The 17905-nt window shown below is 35.3% G+C and overlaps 1 protein-coding gene across 1 annotated transcript; it reads right to left on the bottom strand.

The window, feature by feature from the left end:
- Positions 1-550: 550 nt before the first annotated feature.
- On the bottom strand, positions 551-5057 carry LOC110932507 (vacuolar-processing enzyme). Its single transcript, XM_022175836.1, has 9 exons — positions 4884-5057; positions 4616-4780; positions 2027-2183; positions 1846-1931; positions 1557-1759; positions 1389-1437; positions 1109-1312; positions 840-1031; positions 551-733 (listed from the first exon to the last, which is right to left on the bottom strand). Exons 1-9 carry the CDS (start codon positions 5055-5057, stop codon positions 551-553), a joined length of 1413 nt encoding a protein of 470 aa, XP_022031528.1.
- Positions 5058-17905: the final 12848 nt, after the last annotated feature.

The following is a 17905-nucleotide window of genomic DNA, read 5'->3' as shown; positions in this document are numbered from 1 at the left end:
AAAATGCTTTATTTTTTACAACTCTATTTTCAATAAAATTTATGGTGAAATACCAAAAAAACATAGTTAAAGTTGTCTCGCGCAATACATTGGGAATTTTATATATGTGTATCTACAATTAGATCTACCAAAGTACCAAACTCGTTTACGGTACCAAGAAAAGCTTTATTTTATATACAACTCTATTTCAATCAAATTTATATTGAAATGTTAAGAAAAAAAGGTTAAACATATGTATGTATTTAAAAAAAATAAATAGTTAAAGAAGAAAAGCTGTTAAAAAAATAAAATAAATGAAATATGAAATAATATTAAAAAAATAAATGGGTTAAAAATTTATATTATTTATACCCACATTGTTTTTCGGGCTTGCAAAATATTTTAATACGAGAAAATATATTATCCATGACCTCAAATTTGTTATTAAGATTTTAAATTTCTGGGTTTTATATAATGTTACCATTGTTATTGCAAATGTAAAGGTCATAAGTTTAATTAAACAACCATTTCTTTATTCCTCAAATCTACCACTGGTTTTCTCATTTTTGGATCAAGAACTATAGCCGACGATCAGAGGATCCCATTGCCCCATTTTAATCGAGCTACACGACTTCTTTGAAGCTTCATTCATGGCCTTCTTTGTAACACCACTGTTGCATATGTTTGCAAATGTTCGAGTATGTTTCAAGCCATACTGAGTCAAGGATCCACAGTGTGTCTCAAATGTTCGAACCTGAAGATTGTAACAATTCACTTCAAGAAATTAGCAACCCACTAAAAGACTCAACAAATAAGATTATTGTACAATAAATAAATGAGAAATTGTAAGTTTTCTTCACCATAAATTTCAGACAGTCCCAATCATCCACAAGGGCCGATCTGTCACCTCTCACTGGTCCATCTCCACTGCCTAATAAATACCGTTTGATCATATCGACACTGCTATCCAAATGTGCCCTATATGCGGTTATTTCCTTGATTTTCTGGAGTAGGTTTTCCTTCTGTTGTGTTTCTTCAGCTGATTTCTTGTACTGTAGATAATAAGAGATAACATTATCCACTATCATATTCAAATGTCATGTATTTTCCTATATATGAGAATACATACCCTTTGCCACATCGAATAAAGATCCGCATCTCTTTGGTCGATAACACCCATGGAGTCACGTGTTTGAAATCGATCCGTAGAGATTGTCCTAGGAGCGGAACCTTGATAATTTGATATAGTCTCTTTGCTTATGCTTAGGGTACCGTATTGCATTGCATGAGATCCGAAGCCTGTCACCTTGTCAATCGCAATCCTCTTCTTTACCTAAAAAATTTGTGTGATTTTTTTTTCAATCAATACTACTAAATTTAAATCAACAAAACTAAACTACAATACCAACATTCAAGTATTGTTGTTCCAAGGTTTCAAGCCTCAAATCTTCCAAGTCACTAAGAACCAAAAGTCAAAAAATATGGCCAAATCAATAACTTGAATAAGAAGTACAAGGAAATGATATTAAGTTGTTAACACAAGAGAAGGTTGCTAAACAAACTGCTAGACAATATACCTGTCTTCCATCCATGAAACACTGTATAAGTCACCTAAGCAAGTGTAAAACTCTGGAGGTACTGTAGGTTCTCCTATATCAGGACAATATGTGGCCCAACTATTCTCGTACGGATTCGCGGCAGTTGTCACATAAATGTTCAGACTTTTTGGTAACAAACCTTGGAAAATACTTCCACTTTCACATGCTTCCACATATATCACCTACGATCACCATCCAAATGATTGTATCGATTCCCACAACTGATAATTAACTATAAGATAAGCAAGAGCAAATGTGTCTCACTCACCATCTCATCATATGTTCCGCTCGCATGCTTTGTTTTCAAAACATTGATGAAATCATTAGCGTAGAGATTAGGCATGTTCGGCATCCCTAATGAAATTAACATAATGTCATCAAGGAAATGAACAAATTAAATTCAAAGTGTTGATCTTGCTTGAAAATAACAAAGCATGGAAACACAATACCAAGTACTCCAGGGCCGCCATGATCGGCGTAAAACACAAAGATCCTGTCTTTAGGTTCGCTAGCCAGCACTTTCCCGCTTCCACCTTTCACCGCGGTTTTGTTGCCAAGAAGCACAGCATAGAAATTCGAGGTGGTCACACTTTTTCCTGTATAATCCTAACACAATATATATATATATAAAGTTTTTTTATATTAAACATTATTCCTAACAAGAGGCTAGAAGTACAAAGTGAGACCGTCAAAAAAAGTTTGCCAGCCATACTAGATCGCTAGAAAACTATTTCAATTAACTTAGTGACCTTTGAAACATTTATTAAACTTGAAATTGATGTAAACTTGTAAGGGTGGGGGGTATAATGTTCGGTGAGTTAAGCGGGGAATGGGAGTCACCGATCGGTGACCATACCCACTTGATTAACTTGATCGGTGAGTGGGTGAGAGTATACCAACATCGGTGTATAGTCACCGAATGGATTGAAGAGTGATGGAGGAGAGAGAGAGAGAGAGAGAGGAGAGAGGAGAGAAAAACCAATCAAAAAATATATAACTCAAACACCCTAGGGTGATTAACCATACCCCTGATTGAGTGCAAAATGAGGAGTGGAATGGGAAGTTGACATAGCATAATATTATTGGGTAGGATTTCACTCAATCATTTTAAAGTGATTAACTATACCCTCCACCCTAAAGGATACACTTTAATTTGGGAAATCCAATTCAATTGAAATGATACAGAGAAGATTCGCATAAGTAACGACTGACATGTTTGAGCCTAGAATATCTAAACTACCACTCTAAATTATTTATGCCCATCAATATCTGGGTGTCGATTTGTTTCTGTTTTTTTTTAACTATAAATTTTGATCACTGACGGACCACTGGAGTATTATCATGTCATTAGTGGAACCACTCGATCATATCCATCTCCACTAGGCATAATGCCTATACACCAATTCAGGAGGAAACCCAATATGGGAAAACCCCCTTGTGTGAATCGAACTCAACACCTATTGGTCTTAAATCCTTATCTCACCCCTAAAATGTCACTAGGCTATAAAGCCATAGACAAATGTCTATTTGTTAAAATTTTGAATCAAATTAATCATAAAAGTAACTATTAATTAATTTATTAAATCTGAATGGTTTGTAAATAACTTTCTCTTTTACTTTGAACAAAGTGTATCGCACAAAATGCCTTAACGTAGGAAGCGTATGCTATGGCAAGTTCACATGTTATAACCCCAGAAAGGAAATCTCGCATGTTAAAAAAAAATCGCATGTTAAAAAAAATCGCATGTTGCTGAAAAAAACCAAAATCGCATGTTAAAAAAATCGCATGTTGATACTGCATCTCGTACACAGCATACATTAAGACAATTTATACAATAACCGGCATCTAAATATTAGATAATAATATAACTTTTTTTTAAAAGTCCTTAAAAAAGATAGTATAACACGCTTATTTGACACATCATGTCCAATATAAGGTCAATATTCATTGCTAATAGAATGAACGAGAGAATGCAACGAATAAAGAAACGTAATGGAGAACGGAATGAAATGAATCATTTCATTGCATTGTGATGTTTGGTTACTTATGTATGTCAATAGAATGAATAGAATGAATAATTACTTTATACAGTTTGATAAACAAAAAAAGACGATATAAAGTAACATAATTTATTAAAATCCACAAAATATAATTGTCTAATAATAACAATAATCATAATCATAATATATTAATGGTAAAAAATTAATAATAAAAATATTGATATTAATATTAATAATTAATATCACTAACAATAATAACTAGTTTTTTATATCGCGCGTTGCAGCGAAACCGAGCAAATGATAATGTAAAACAAACGTGATTTTAAAATAAAGCATGTCGTTTAGAAAGTCAAACCATTAAAACGATTTAGTTTATTATTGCACCGTTTTTTAATACCAAATAAATACTTTATTATGAGTATAACCTCGTTTTTAATAAAACTTATAACGGAATGTCAGGGAAAAAATCAAGCACAACTATGTACTTAAGTTTTCTTAGAAAAAAGTTATAAACGTAGCTTATTAAAGAAGTATCAAATTAATCGATAAATTATTATATGTTCAAAAAAAGAAAAAAAACAATTATTAAAAAAATGTAAAGGAAATATATGTTTTAAAAAAATAAAAATATGTTATTAAAAGTAAATATAATAATAAACTATTATATTATAATATATTAAACAATAAAATAATAAAAATATATATTATTATAAAAATAAAGTTACTATTCATCATCCCTCGAAAACAATACATATATAATATAATACTAATAATAATATATTTCTTTCTATTTATTAAATGAATGAAAAAAATCACTCCCTTACCAAAGAATGAAAATTGTTATATTTGGAAGTAGTTACATTCGTTGTGGAATGCTGTATTCCATTACCACATGATAACCAAACATGTTTTTTATTCCATTAGAATGATCCATTCCATTTCGTGTTCTTTTCCTTCGTATCAAACGCAGCCTACCTAATTAATTAGCAATTCTCATTCAACTATAACTAATAATACTTGTGACAGTGTTCTTGTACCTTTGGCACACCAGCGTACACATCTGACCCTTGGGGGCTGTTAATTATGGTACCATGCCTAGGATTTTCTGGATGGTTTGCAATATCATCATACATAAACACAATTATGTTTTCATCCTTTAACCCGCCTTTTCTAAGGATTTGATACGCATGACAAACGTCTGCCTGAAATATTCATAACAAACACAAGACGTTAGCTTCTATTTACTTGAATATTTTATACAAATACACCGTGAAATGACAAACGAAAATATGAGTAAATGTTCACCTGATGACGATAGTTTTCGTATCCATTTGAACCGGCAACCAGAACGGCCCATGTCGTGCTATTGGCTTTTGGTTTGAAAACTGATTTAAAGGTGTTGAACAAGTTTAGATGGTTAGCATTTGAGCATCCTATAACAAACACAATGAATAGTAACAATGTGAGTTGGAAACCCATGATATGACTCACGGTATTATACATAAAGATTGATAGGTTTCATGAGTTTCTAACAGTTTTATACATATATTTATATACACACATACATACATAGTATTATATATGATATGTAATTAATATTATACGATACAATATGGTTACATATATATTCTCTATGTTCAAAATATTTCCTACATATACAAAAGCAACTTAGGGGCCGTTTTATTATTTTATATTTGTTTTAAAATTATGGTTTCGTCCTTAATTTAAAATAAAATTACGTTTTTGCCCGGTTCAAAATAAATTTATTTTTTAGTCCCTCGCTCAAAACTACGATTTTGTCCTCGGTTCAAAATTACGATTTTATCCCCAGATTACAATTACAATATTGGCCCCAGTTCAAAATGAATTTTTGCTTTTGCCACAAACTAAAAATGACGATTTTGCATTTCCACCCCGCTTTAAAAATTATGATTTCGCCTTCGCTCAAAATTACGACTTTGTCCTCGGTTCAAAATTATGATTTTATCCCCAGATTACAATTACAATATTGGCCCCAGTTCAAAATAATTTTTTTGCTTTTGCCCCAAACTAAAAATGACGATTTTGCATTTCCACCTCGTTTTAAAAATTATGATTTCGCCTTCAGTTTAAAATTATGTTTTTGCCCGGTTTAAAATAAAAGTATGCTTTTACCCCCTAATTCAAAATTACGATTTTGCTCTCAGTCCTACATATACAAAAGCAACTTAGGGGAATAGTGCCACGCAGCTGCGTGGCACTTCCCTATTAGACCAACCGTTTTATTATTTTATATTCGTTTTAAAATTACGGTTTCGTCCTTAATTTAAAATAAAATTACGTTTTTGCCTCCAGTTCAAAATAAATTTATTTTTTAGTCCCTCGCTCAAAATTACAACTTTGTCCTCGGTTCAAAATTATGATTTTATCCTCAGATTACAATTACAATATTGACCCAGTTCAAAATAAATTTTTGCTTTTGTCCCAAACTAAAAATGACGATTTTGCATTTCCACCCCGTTTTAAAAATTATGATTTCGCCTTCAGTTTAAAATTTTGTTTTTGCCCGGTTCAAAATAAAAGTATTCTTTTACCCCCCTAATTCAAAATTACGATTTTGCTCTTAGTTCAAAATTTTGATTTGCTCCGGTTCAAATTAAAAATATAGTTTTGTCCCCAGCTTAAAATTACGATTTTGTCTCTGGTTCAAATTTATAGTATTGCCATCACTTTAACTTTTGCCAAATTACGATTTTAGCCAAGTCAAGAAATACAACTTTGCCCTCAGTTCAAATTACAGTATTGCTATCCTTTTAGTTTTTTTAGCAAAACTATAAAAATGTTTTTTTAATTGGTTGACTGGATTTAATTTTTTTTCATGTCAAAGAGTTGCCTAACACTCGCTCATTAATCCTTAGTTCCTTACAAACTACAGTTTTGTCCTGAGCTCAGACCTACGGTCTTATCATCGTTACAAAACTATAATAGTGTTTTTTTAATTGATTGAGAATTATTCGGCCATCGCCCCGCAACGCAGACGGGGGCATCAACTAGTTATATACATATTATATATATACCCATACATAAGATATAAACCCATACATTATCTATGTAATATGATATGATCAGATTACCAGTCATTGATATAATCAAATACATTCATTTCGAGCATCCACAACAATAAACCACGTCTAAAATCCAGATCTGTCACATCAGCTTGCCACATCATTTTAAACCTACTTTTCTCTCCAACAAAAAATCATTCAAAATATCCGTCTCATTATCTACCTTATTACCTATGTTTACTTTTATTTAACCTATTAATAATTTATTTATCTAATCTATGATTTATTTAAATAATATTATTATTTCTTTTTTATTTAATAAGTTTTATTTCTTTATACATAAAATATATTAAAATAATTAAAAATAAGGGAAAAAATAAAATAAAAACTTATTAAAAAGATGAATTAAGTGCTATTTACGTCCCTGTGTTTGTCCACATTGTCATTTCCGGTCAAATTTCAACCACCCAATGAGGTCTCAGATGAACTTGTATTCATCCTCATCGAACTTGTATTCATCCTCATCAACTATAAAGCAAGTCCAAACTATTAAACCTAGTGAAGAGTCTCAGAAAAATGTCAAATATAAGATTTCAAAACCATAAGTCATTACCAAAAACACATTAGATACCGTGTCATATATTCTTAGCGAAAATGAAAATCACCAAATAAACATAATAACATCTTGGATGACCCAATCGACTTTTCAAAACAAAAAATTGACAATAGAGATGTGTTGGCTTAACATACATGACATACACAACATCAAGCCATCAAACACCGGAAATCAAAAGCGTTAAATAAAGAGGTTAACATCTCGGATAAGACCAATATCATCGCCATCGACCTTTTAAAACCAAAAACAGAAAACAAATGCGTGCTGGGAAACGATACACCACTACGACAACATCTAAATGCCAATGGTCGGCCGTTACATTAGAAACCAAACTAGAGGTAAAACTGTAAAAGCAACAGACCAAAAAAAAAAAAAAACCAAATCAACAACTGTCTAAAGCAAAACGTCACAAAGCTTTAACCAAAAACCCCAAAGAAGCACCGGTGTGTAGAAAACAACAAGCCCATGTGTTTTAAAACGGTGACAAAGCCCATTACCAAATATAATATCCATCAAGAATATGGTAAAACTAATTAAAGCTCAACATAGTAATAAAGCATGAGGTACAACACCATAATGGACAACCCTTACAAATTAATACCATGTAAATATAATTTGTAATAAAATTTTAAAAGATAAAAAGTATAGAAGTTAAAAGTAAAACAAATAAAAAACATAAAAAAATAGTAACAAACTACAAGGTACAATAATTAATGCATAAAGAAGTTGGTAATTACTATTACTATATATAACATTTTGCGTATGATGTTATCTACAGTATATCACTTGCGTGTATTTTTATCATTGGTGTACAATTTAAACAGCACAAGTTGCAACATCAAGTAACATGGCACAAAGGACAACATGGAATGTGCAGGAGAAAGAGGACCGGAGATACCAAGTCAGACCATCTCCGCCTTTTTTTGGCGACCTTTCCACCACCGGCGGGAATAGGGATTCCCTATGATTGGAGGAATGTAGAGATATAATAGTATAATACAAAGAGAGTGTCCGTTTGAAGAGGCGAGTTGTTGACGGTTTTCGATGGAGGAAGACGGTGCTGAAGACGCTGGCAAGAGAAGATAAACGCAGAGAGAAAAAAATAACCGACATGATGACGGTAATTAGGCGGTGGTGCTGTGGTGGCGGTGGCGATGGCGGTGGCGGTGTTGTCTTGTGGTGGTGGCTACGTGGTTTTGTTGTGGTGGCAGTTTTGTGACGGTGGACATGGTGGTTTTGTGACAGATTAACGGGAAAAGTTGTTGATAGGGAAAGGATAGCACCTTGGCTGAAGACTAAACCTTGATTGTGGATTATGATGTTCCATTTTGGTGATAAATCTCTTGGTTGATCAACATCATTTGTAATCCGCTAAAAAAATCCATACTTAATGAAGAAGCCAATTTCGTATTGTTTAATTTAGAACACTCAAAAGAGATTTACAAACCTTTTGTTTTCTTACAACTTTCTTTTAAAACTTTTTTGAACTTTAAAAGTATTATTAACATGAAAAATAACTATATCAATTATGACAAAGAAAATACATTAGTATACACATGTAGACAAAAGATCAAATACAAATAATCTTAACATACTAAACATACAAATTGAAGGAAAACCCAAAAAGACAAGGTGGCATTTTTGTAATTACCACCAACTATTAAGGTTACAACCAAAAATACCTAAAAAAACACAAATTTTTTTTTAACATTTTTTATTAAAAAATCGCTACATTTCGTTAGCAAAAAAAAAAATATTTTTTTTTGGCTGCTACTAAAAGTAGCGATTTTTTAATAAAAATGTTAAAAAATAAAATAAAATAATTTGTGTGTTTTTTTTTATTTTTTTAGATTTTTTTAGGTTTTTTTGGGGGTTTAGTTTTTAGAATTTTAGCTTGGGTGGGGGGGGGGTTAGGTTTTTTTAGGTTTTTTTTTTTTTTTTTTTTGGGGGGGGGGTTAGGTTTTTTTTTTGGGGGGGGGGGTTTAGGTTTTTTTTGGGGGTGGGGGGAGTGGTTAGGTTTTTTTAGGTATATTTGTAGAGTGTAACTTTGGTAGTTATTGATAATTACAAAAATGTCACCTTGTCTTTTTGAGTTTTCCTTCAATTTGTATGTTTAGTATGTTAAGATTATTTGTACAAGAACTTTACCCTACACATGTAAACACTAAAAGAAAAGTAAATATACACGACCTGATAGTTTTATGATTCGACTAACTTAACAATATTTTTGGGTTATCTATTTCCTTTCTTGTAGCGGGTGCATCGAAATCGATTAAGTTTCTATTCACCATGACGCCGGTACCGGTACATTTCGATCAATTCGATGTAAATCACATGTTGATTGCTATACCGAGTGCCAGGTACCGGTACATTTCGATCAATTCGATGTAAATCACATGTCAGTTGTTATACAGAGTGCCAGTATCGTACTAATATTGTAATGAACCGAATCGATACTGACCGAAAACCCGCAGCAAAGCTCGATGGAATCCCACTAGTTAATACATATGTAATGTAATATCACATAGAATGTCATCATTTATAATATGATATGATCATATACAGATGACCACTCAACGATATAACTATATTGATTATATACAAAGGACCAGTCGACACTTTTCTATTGCTCTTTTTTTAACGGCTAATAATACACTACTCTAATTTACACCAAATAATACAAAATACTCTCAACTATAAGGCAAGTGTCTCTACTGAATGAGCTATCCCACATTGAGTTCTGTTGCTATAAATTAATGGCATAATACTTGTAAATTCATATACATTTTCCCTTATTTTTTTCATAAAACTAAGGGTCCTTTTGGTTCACAAAATTTTAACAAGGAAATGAAATGTTTCAAAAGAATTGGAATTTGTGGGAAATTCAATTGATTCCTTTGAAAATTTTTATGATGTTTGGTTGGTAAATTTGTAAAAGGGAATTGGTACGTAAAAAGTTAAAATTACACAACCACCCTTAATAAATCTTCCTTCAACCATTCATCTTGTCCCATCTACATCCAAACCGTCTTTTGCTCCTCCTACGTATTCATAAGGGTGTATGGGGTGGTCACGGCAAAGCCTGCGGGGAAGACTTGCCGCACGGAAGAATCACCACCATCACCAAGATTGCCGCGCGGGAAGAGAATTGCGGTGAACTGTTGCCGCTTGCGGGGACTTGAGGGAGAGGGGTAAGTGGTGGGGCCCATTATCTTATCAACCAATCATGTTTTGGCTTTTTTTAATAGTTTGGGGGAAACCGTCCCTTGTGTTTTTGGGCAAAAGAGGAGAATGAGGGAAGAAATGACATGACACAATATGATTGGGTGGGTGGAAATTTCCCCTCATCTCATTAGGCATGCACCCCTTATACCCTAAGAGCGACTAAGAAAATTTAAACACTACTACAAAAAGGTACCGATAATCAACATGTTGGTCTTTATCCTCGTCTTCGTTCACGAAATACCAATCAACCACCGTACCCAGTATAATCCCACCTATAGCCAAGCTATAGGTAGGGTCTGGGGAGGGTGAGATGTAGACAAGCCTTACCTCTATCCTAGGAGATAGAGACCGCTTCTAGTGAGACCCCCGACTCGTAAACCAAAACCAGATATAAGAGTCAAATAAACATACAAAAAGTACAACAACAACCATACCCAGTGAATCCCACAAATAGCAAAGCTACTTATAGGGTCTGGGGAGGGTGGGATGTAGACAGACCTTGCCTCTATCCCTAGGAATAGAGAGACTACTTCTCGGGAGACCCTCGACTCCAAAACGAATAGCATACCAACATACCAAGTCAAAGAATATAGAAAAAAAAAAGAAGTCACCAACACCAAGAAAGTGATCGGAGTGACACAATATAATGTAAATCATGTATAATAGTGTCACACCCCGATTTCCACGTGTCTCACCGGTGGGCCCGGTGGGGGATTATCGTGACGTAGTTGGCAACAATATAGTCAAACCACACAATATATGAATGCACAGCGGAAGCATAAAGATAATTATATTTCAACCATTGTTTTCAATATCAAAGTATTACGAATAGTCGAAAATGTATCCACAGGGGATCAAATAAAAATATAAGTTTTATTCAACAGACGAAGGCATCTTAAGCTTGCGAGACTCTTTATGATGCTAAGGAGAATATCCAGCCAATTACGCATAGTACCTGCATTTAGTCTTTTTGGGAAAATACGTCAGTTTACACTGGTAAATACATTCAACCGACACTTTTGTAAAATGTTTATTAAAATTGATTTGAATGCACAAGGCACAAACTCTTTTATAACTTGGGAGAACTATTTAAATATATAATCTTGTGAACGAATTACATGTTCCTTATGCATTCAGTAGCCCGGATCAAGTCCGGGTTAAAGATCAATAGACACACCACAGCGACTATTTATGCACTGACGAGTGTACGCCTACACTCCGCGCCTAGGTCGTGGCCATTTCGTAAAATGATGTCAGGGATATCCGGGACATGGTCATTAACCCCCTAAAGGCTTTTAAGTAACAAGACTGTTTAAACGAGCCGATCAAATTTATTCAATTACCCACTCAATCGGTGGAGAATTTGATGCCCGATAAAGCGGTATACTATGTACCGTAACCCAAGCCCGTATAACGGAAAATAAGTTAAAAGTATTTACCTTTGCAAGTATAAATCCTTAATCGAAATAAATTGCAGATAGCTTTTACTGGTCTCCTAATCTGGAACGAAGGTTTAAATTAACCTATTAGAATCCTAACGGGTCTTTAATTTAGCCGTAGCTTAGACCGGTCAGTTTCAGCGGATAGTTACGGTTTAATCGCGTGAAAGGCGAAAACCGGGAATGGAATGTGATTTTGACCCAACAAGTTTGAAGACTTGTTTTATATGGGTGTAATAATCACACTCTGGGTTTTGGGGTCAAAACAATATGGTTTGACCCGTTTCGGCTATTTTATGTAAACTAGTTACATAAGCCGAACCGTGCGCGCAAAAGGCGTAACGGGTAACCGTAAGAGTCCTACACTGGTTTCCTAAGTCAATATGCTTTAAAGAGGTTGTGGTATTAGTAGGATACCTTCCATAATGCCCGAAACGAGTTTAAGTTCATATTATGCCCCGTAGGGGTATTTCGGTCTTTTTAAAGATTATAAAAGAGGTTTCTGAGTTCTACAGGAAATCTGAGTTTCCCGAACAGTTTATAAAGTCTAAAATACTTTATTTATTATTTAAAATCAGTAGCAACTGGAATCGGGTCAAAAGACCTTGTAGAACTCAAGCTATGGCCGAAAAGGGTATATTCGGTATTTACCGAACCGTTGCCATAACCGCAGGTTATGAGCAGGTTAAAAATAATTAAAAATCTTTAAAAATCCCAAAATATTATTTTACATCATTGAGTAAAAGGTTTGGTGTCGAAATCCGGGTTTAGATAGGCGTTATGCTAATTGCGCTATTAAATTACTAAAGTTTCCGTAATTTGCGCTATTTAGCATAACTCCTATTCTGGACCTCGGATTGATTGAAATTTTAGGGACATGCTTAGAAATCAGTAAGTAAGGTTATGGTTCTTTCACATGTCCAAAATTCTCGTTTTAAATTAAAAAGGGCGTTACGGTCAACTTTTAAGCATTTAACGGAAATGTGTAAAAGACTCGGACAAACAACGAACCGGTCACAGAGGGTTATACCATCATGTAACCTGGTCCTAAGAGAGTCCTAGGGTATATCTAAATCAAACTTTATCGGGTCAGAACTGAAGTCAAAGCAGAAGTCAAAGCTTTTGCGACTTTCGGCTCCGAACCGGGTCAAAACAGTAAATGGTCAGATCAAACAAGCTTAGACTAGTTAATATACTTATTATCATGTTTTATGAGTGTTTAAACAGGTTACATATCATCTACATTACCGATTATGCAAGAAATCGCAAAATAGCATTTCTGTTGACTTTTTCTAAGCACGTTTGACTCGATATTCGGACTAGTTAGAGTGGGAATCAGTGGGTGCCCTTTTAGAGGTTTAAAGCCCACATGATTACCAACATATAACTATCTTTGATTCGACAAACCACTGGACCATTTGTGATTTATCGCAAAGTCAATCGTTAATTACGACGGATTGACTTTTAAGCTAAACTATGCATAAACTAAGCCACAAAAGGGTAGACACACTTACAGAAGCTTGGTGCACGACAAAGAATGTTAGGAGAAGGCTTGAGAGCTCCAGGAATGATCAGAAGGCAGGTTTGAGGTGTGTTTCACAATGGAACACTACCATGCCTTTTATAGTGAATTTCCATGCTCAAGATCATTACAACTCACTCTAGGATTGCTCATGGATGATCAGCAGGTGTCCTAAGGTGCTAGGGGACATGTAGAGGGCGCCCATGCTTCAATTAATGCCTCAATGCTCGTTTACAAGCTCAAACAAAATTCTGCATCTGGGACCTTCACGCGGCCCGCATTAGGATCAGGCAACCTTTACGCGGGCCGCCTGAATCCTAATGTCAGAAAACGAATCAGCAGGTGGCTCGCGGCCCGCATTAGACCTGATTTCCAAGATTTTCAAATCTTTTGTAATGATTAACCTGACCTTTCGGTTTCGAAGGGGTAACTTTGCGATTTGGCCCTCGATTATTTACCACTAAGGGCCTCGTGCCTTTTTCCCGCATTGTTAAGTCCCTGGTTAGTTTAATAACTATCCGAAAAGCCTTAACTTTTATTGTTGACGCTTTTAACCCTTCTCATACGAATTTGATCATAACTTTCTCGTATTAAAACGGAACTTCGCGAAATTTATATCGTATATTCTAGTGAGCGTATTTTACTGTTACAAAGCCTCGGGTTCGTCAAAGGGTCACTCAGAGGTATAAATTAAACATGTTGACACAATTAATCCCTGTAGCTTGTAATCTCTCACTTTCTTCCGCGTTTCGCTCCGTACGATCCATGATTTATTCGTTTGAAGGTACGAGCATCATTCAGGGTTACTATACAGTATATTTACCCTTCGTTGACATTTTTAACCATCGAATTTACATACTTTCAAGGTTTGTCAACTTTAGTCCTTTATTTAGTATTTAAATACCACGTGTAAACTCAAGACACGTGTCTATACATCATTGGACACAAAATTTCGAGGTGTTACATCCTCACCCCCTTAAAATAAATCTCGACCCGAGATTTACTGAAATAAATAAGGGTATTTCTATTTCATCGTGGATTCAACCTCCCACGTGAATTGGGGACTTCTACGGGCATCCCATTTGACCTTAACAATAGGTACATGCTTCCTTCGAAGCTTCTTTACCTGTCGATCTTCAATCGACAAAGGTTTCTCCACAAATTTCAAGCTCTCATCTATATGCACATCTGTACGGGGTATTACCAGTGATTCGTCAGCAAAGCACTTTTTCAGATTGCAGATGTGGAACACATTGTGAATTCCATTGAGCTCCTCCGGTAAGTTTAACTTATAGGCAACTAACCCGACACGTTCGATAACCTCGAAAGGTCCTATGTATCTCGGGCTTAGTTTGCCTTTCTTACTGAAACGCATCACCCCCTTCCAGGGTGATACTTTAAGTAACACTTTTTCACCTACTTCGAAGTGAAAATCCTTACGCTTTGGATCCGCGTAACTCTTCTGCCTATCTCGGGTAGCTTTGAGACGGTCTCGAATTTGGACAATCTTGTCCGTCGTCTCGAAGACTATCTCTGGTCCTGATAATTGGACATCTCCAACTTCCGCCCAACAGACAGGTGATCTACACTTTCTACCGTATAATGCCTCGAAAGGCGCAGCCTTTATGCTGGTATGGTAGCTATTGTTGTAGGAGAATTCGATTAATGGTAGGTTCTTATCCCAACTCCCACCCAAATCGATAGCACATGCACGTAGCATGTCTTCCAACGTTTGAATAGTATGCTCACTCTGACCGTCCGTCTGAGGATGGTAAGCCGTACTAAAATTCAAACGTGTGCCAAAGATTGCTAGAAACTTTTCCAGAAATGTGACGTGTATCTAGTATCTCTGACAGAGATAATAGACACAGGTATGCCATGTAAGGCTACAATCTTATCGACGTATAACTGGGCTAACATGTCGGAGCTATACGACTCCTTGATGGGTAAGAAATGCGCTGATTTAGTCAGTCTATCGACTATAACCCATATTGTATCATTTCCTTTCCTCGTCTTGGGTAACTTGGTAATAAAATCCATAGTTACACATTCCCACTTCCATTCGGGAAGTTCAGGCTGTTGTAGCAAGCCCGACGGCTTTTGATGCTCAGCTTTGACTTGCGCACAAGTCAAGCATTTGGCTACATAAGCGGCTACAGACTTTTTCAAGCCTATCCACCAATAATTTGCCTTTAGATCCTGATACATCTTATCAGCTCCCGGGTGAACAGAATATTTGGAACTATGGGCTTCCTGGAGGATAACATCTCGTAGTCCTCCATAAATTGGAACCCATATTCGTCCATTTAATCGTAAAATTCCGTCCTTGCTAAGAGTCAACTGCTCCTCAGTTACTCCTAGCTTTTCTTTAGGATAGTTAGCTTCCAACACAGCTTCTCTCTGTGCAGCTAACAACCTTTCAATCAAATTATTCTTCACTTCAATGCTCTTGGCATTGATTCGGATGGGTTTCACCCTTTCCTTTCTACTCAGGGCATCAGCGACTACATTCGCCTTGCCGGGATGATATCTGATTTCACAATCTTAATGTCAGCAAACGAATCTGCAGGTGGCTCGCGGCCCGCATCAGCTTGATGGTTTCACTCACGCGGCCCGCCTGAGGTCTGATTTCCAAGATTTTCAAATCTTTTGTAATCATTAACCTGGCCTTTCGGTTTCGAAGGGGTAACTTTGCGATTTGGCCCTCGATTATTTACAATTAAGGACCTCGTGACTTTTACCCGTATTGTTAAGTCCCCGGTTAGTTTAATTACTATCCGAAAAGCCTTAACTTTTATTGTTGACGCTCTTAACCCCTCGCATACGAATTTGATCATAACTTTCTTGTTTTAAAACGGAACTTCGCGAAATTTATATCGTATATTCTAGTGAGCTTATTTTACTGTTACAAAGCCTTGGGTTCGTCAAAGGGTCACTCAGAGGTATACATTAAACATGTTGACACAATTAACCCCTGTAGCTTGTAATCTCTCACTTTCTCTCGCGTTTCGCTCCGTACGATCCATGATTTATTCGTTTGAAGGTACGAGCATCATTTAGGGTTACTATACAGTATATTTACCCCTCTTTGACATTTTTAACCCTCGAATTTACATACTTTCAAGGTTTGTCAACTTTAGTCCTTTATTTAATGTTTAATACCCCGTGTAAACTTATGACACGTGTCAACGCATTATTGGACACAAAATTTCGAGGTGTTACATGGATTGACTACAATTTCCTTACACAATGCACACGCCTCTTTTATTCTCTTCAATTTCTCTCATTTAATCTTAGCCCTTGATTAAATCAATTAATGGTCAAGATTACTTCCTAGCCTTCCTAGCAAAAAAAACTTCCTATTATATCCTAACCCGTTATGGGAGAGAAATATTTGGCTTAGTGTCAGGACCGGTCCTCAGAATTCATGTACCCTATTCGAGCTCGAAAAAATGTGCCTTTAGGCCTTAATGATATTGGGTATTTGGCTCATCAAAGATATAAACCTAATGTTAAAGGGGTTAATAACGAATCTAAACCATAAGAATAGTTTTGTAAGGGGGCCTTTGTTGGTGTTTGTATGGATGTACACGATTAAAAAAATATTTTACATATACATATCGGGTTTTTTTCATAAAAAACGTGCCTTCCGAAATATCGGACCCTGGCCGGTGGTCCTCATCGCCCACCCCAGGGCCGGCCATGCTTAGTGCCTCGCAACGGGGGCGAGGCAAAAACTAGTTAATTACAAATTTGTTATACTAAGACATATAAGATTCAATACATATAGATCATTAAATATAGGCATAGATTACGTATTTAAAATTCGTTTTCTGCACAACTGCATATTGTCTCTTGATATTTTATTTAAAATCCAAATTACAAGTTTTGTCCTTTATATTTACATCAAATTGCAGGCGTTGTCCTTTTGACCAAAAGTTTACAGGCGGTGTCCTTAACCTTTCAAAATCTTGCACGTTTTGTCCTTTAGGCCAAACCTGGTTAGAAATCTCAGTTAAAAATTGTCATGTGCAATGCACATGAGGGTAAAATGGTAATTTCCCTCACAAGATAATTTTTATATTAAAAAAGAGATCCCAAAAAAGGTATAACAGAATCTGAATCATTGGGCTAGCTGTTTCAAGAAAATCTTGCAGCTTCCATCAAGAACATTAACACCCAAATATCAACTAAACATTTCTCACCAGAAAAATAAAGATTCTTAAAGATCAAAGAAAACAACAAAAAGATTATCAAGAATTCAACAAATTTTGTCTTAACACCCAAACATTAAAAAAATTTCCCACAAAAAAAAATTAAAAAGAATCAAGATTTTTAAAGATCAAAGAAAACAACAAAACAAAGATCAAAACTTTATCACTTTCTCAAACACCCAAACATCAAAACAAAGATCAAAATTTCCCAAAAAAACTGCCATGGACGACCTTCAAACAACCTACAAAGACGAACTGAAATCGACG

The sequence above is a fragment of the Helianthus annuus genome, chromosome 3 (assembly GCF_002127325.2).
Source record: "Helianthus annuus cultivar XRQ/B chromosome 3, HanXRQr2.0-SUNRISE, whole genome shotgun sequence".
Taxonomy (NCBI): domain Eukaryota; kingdom Viridiplantae; phylum Streptophyta; class Magnoliopsida; order Asterales; family Asteraceae; genus Helianthus; species Helianthus annuus.
Note: the sequence above shows the minus strand (reverse complement) of the source record. Positions and strands in the feature narration are given on the sequence as shown.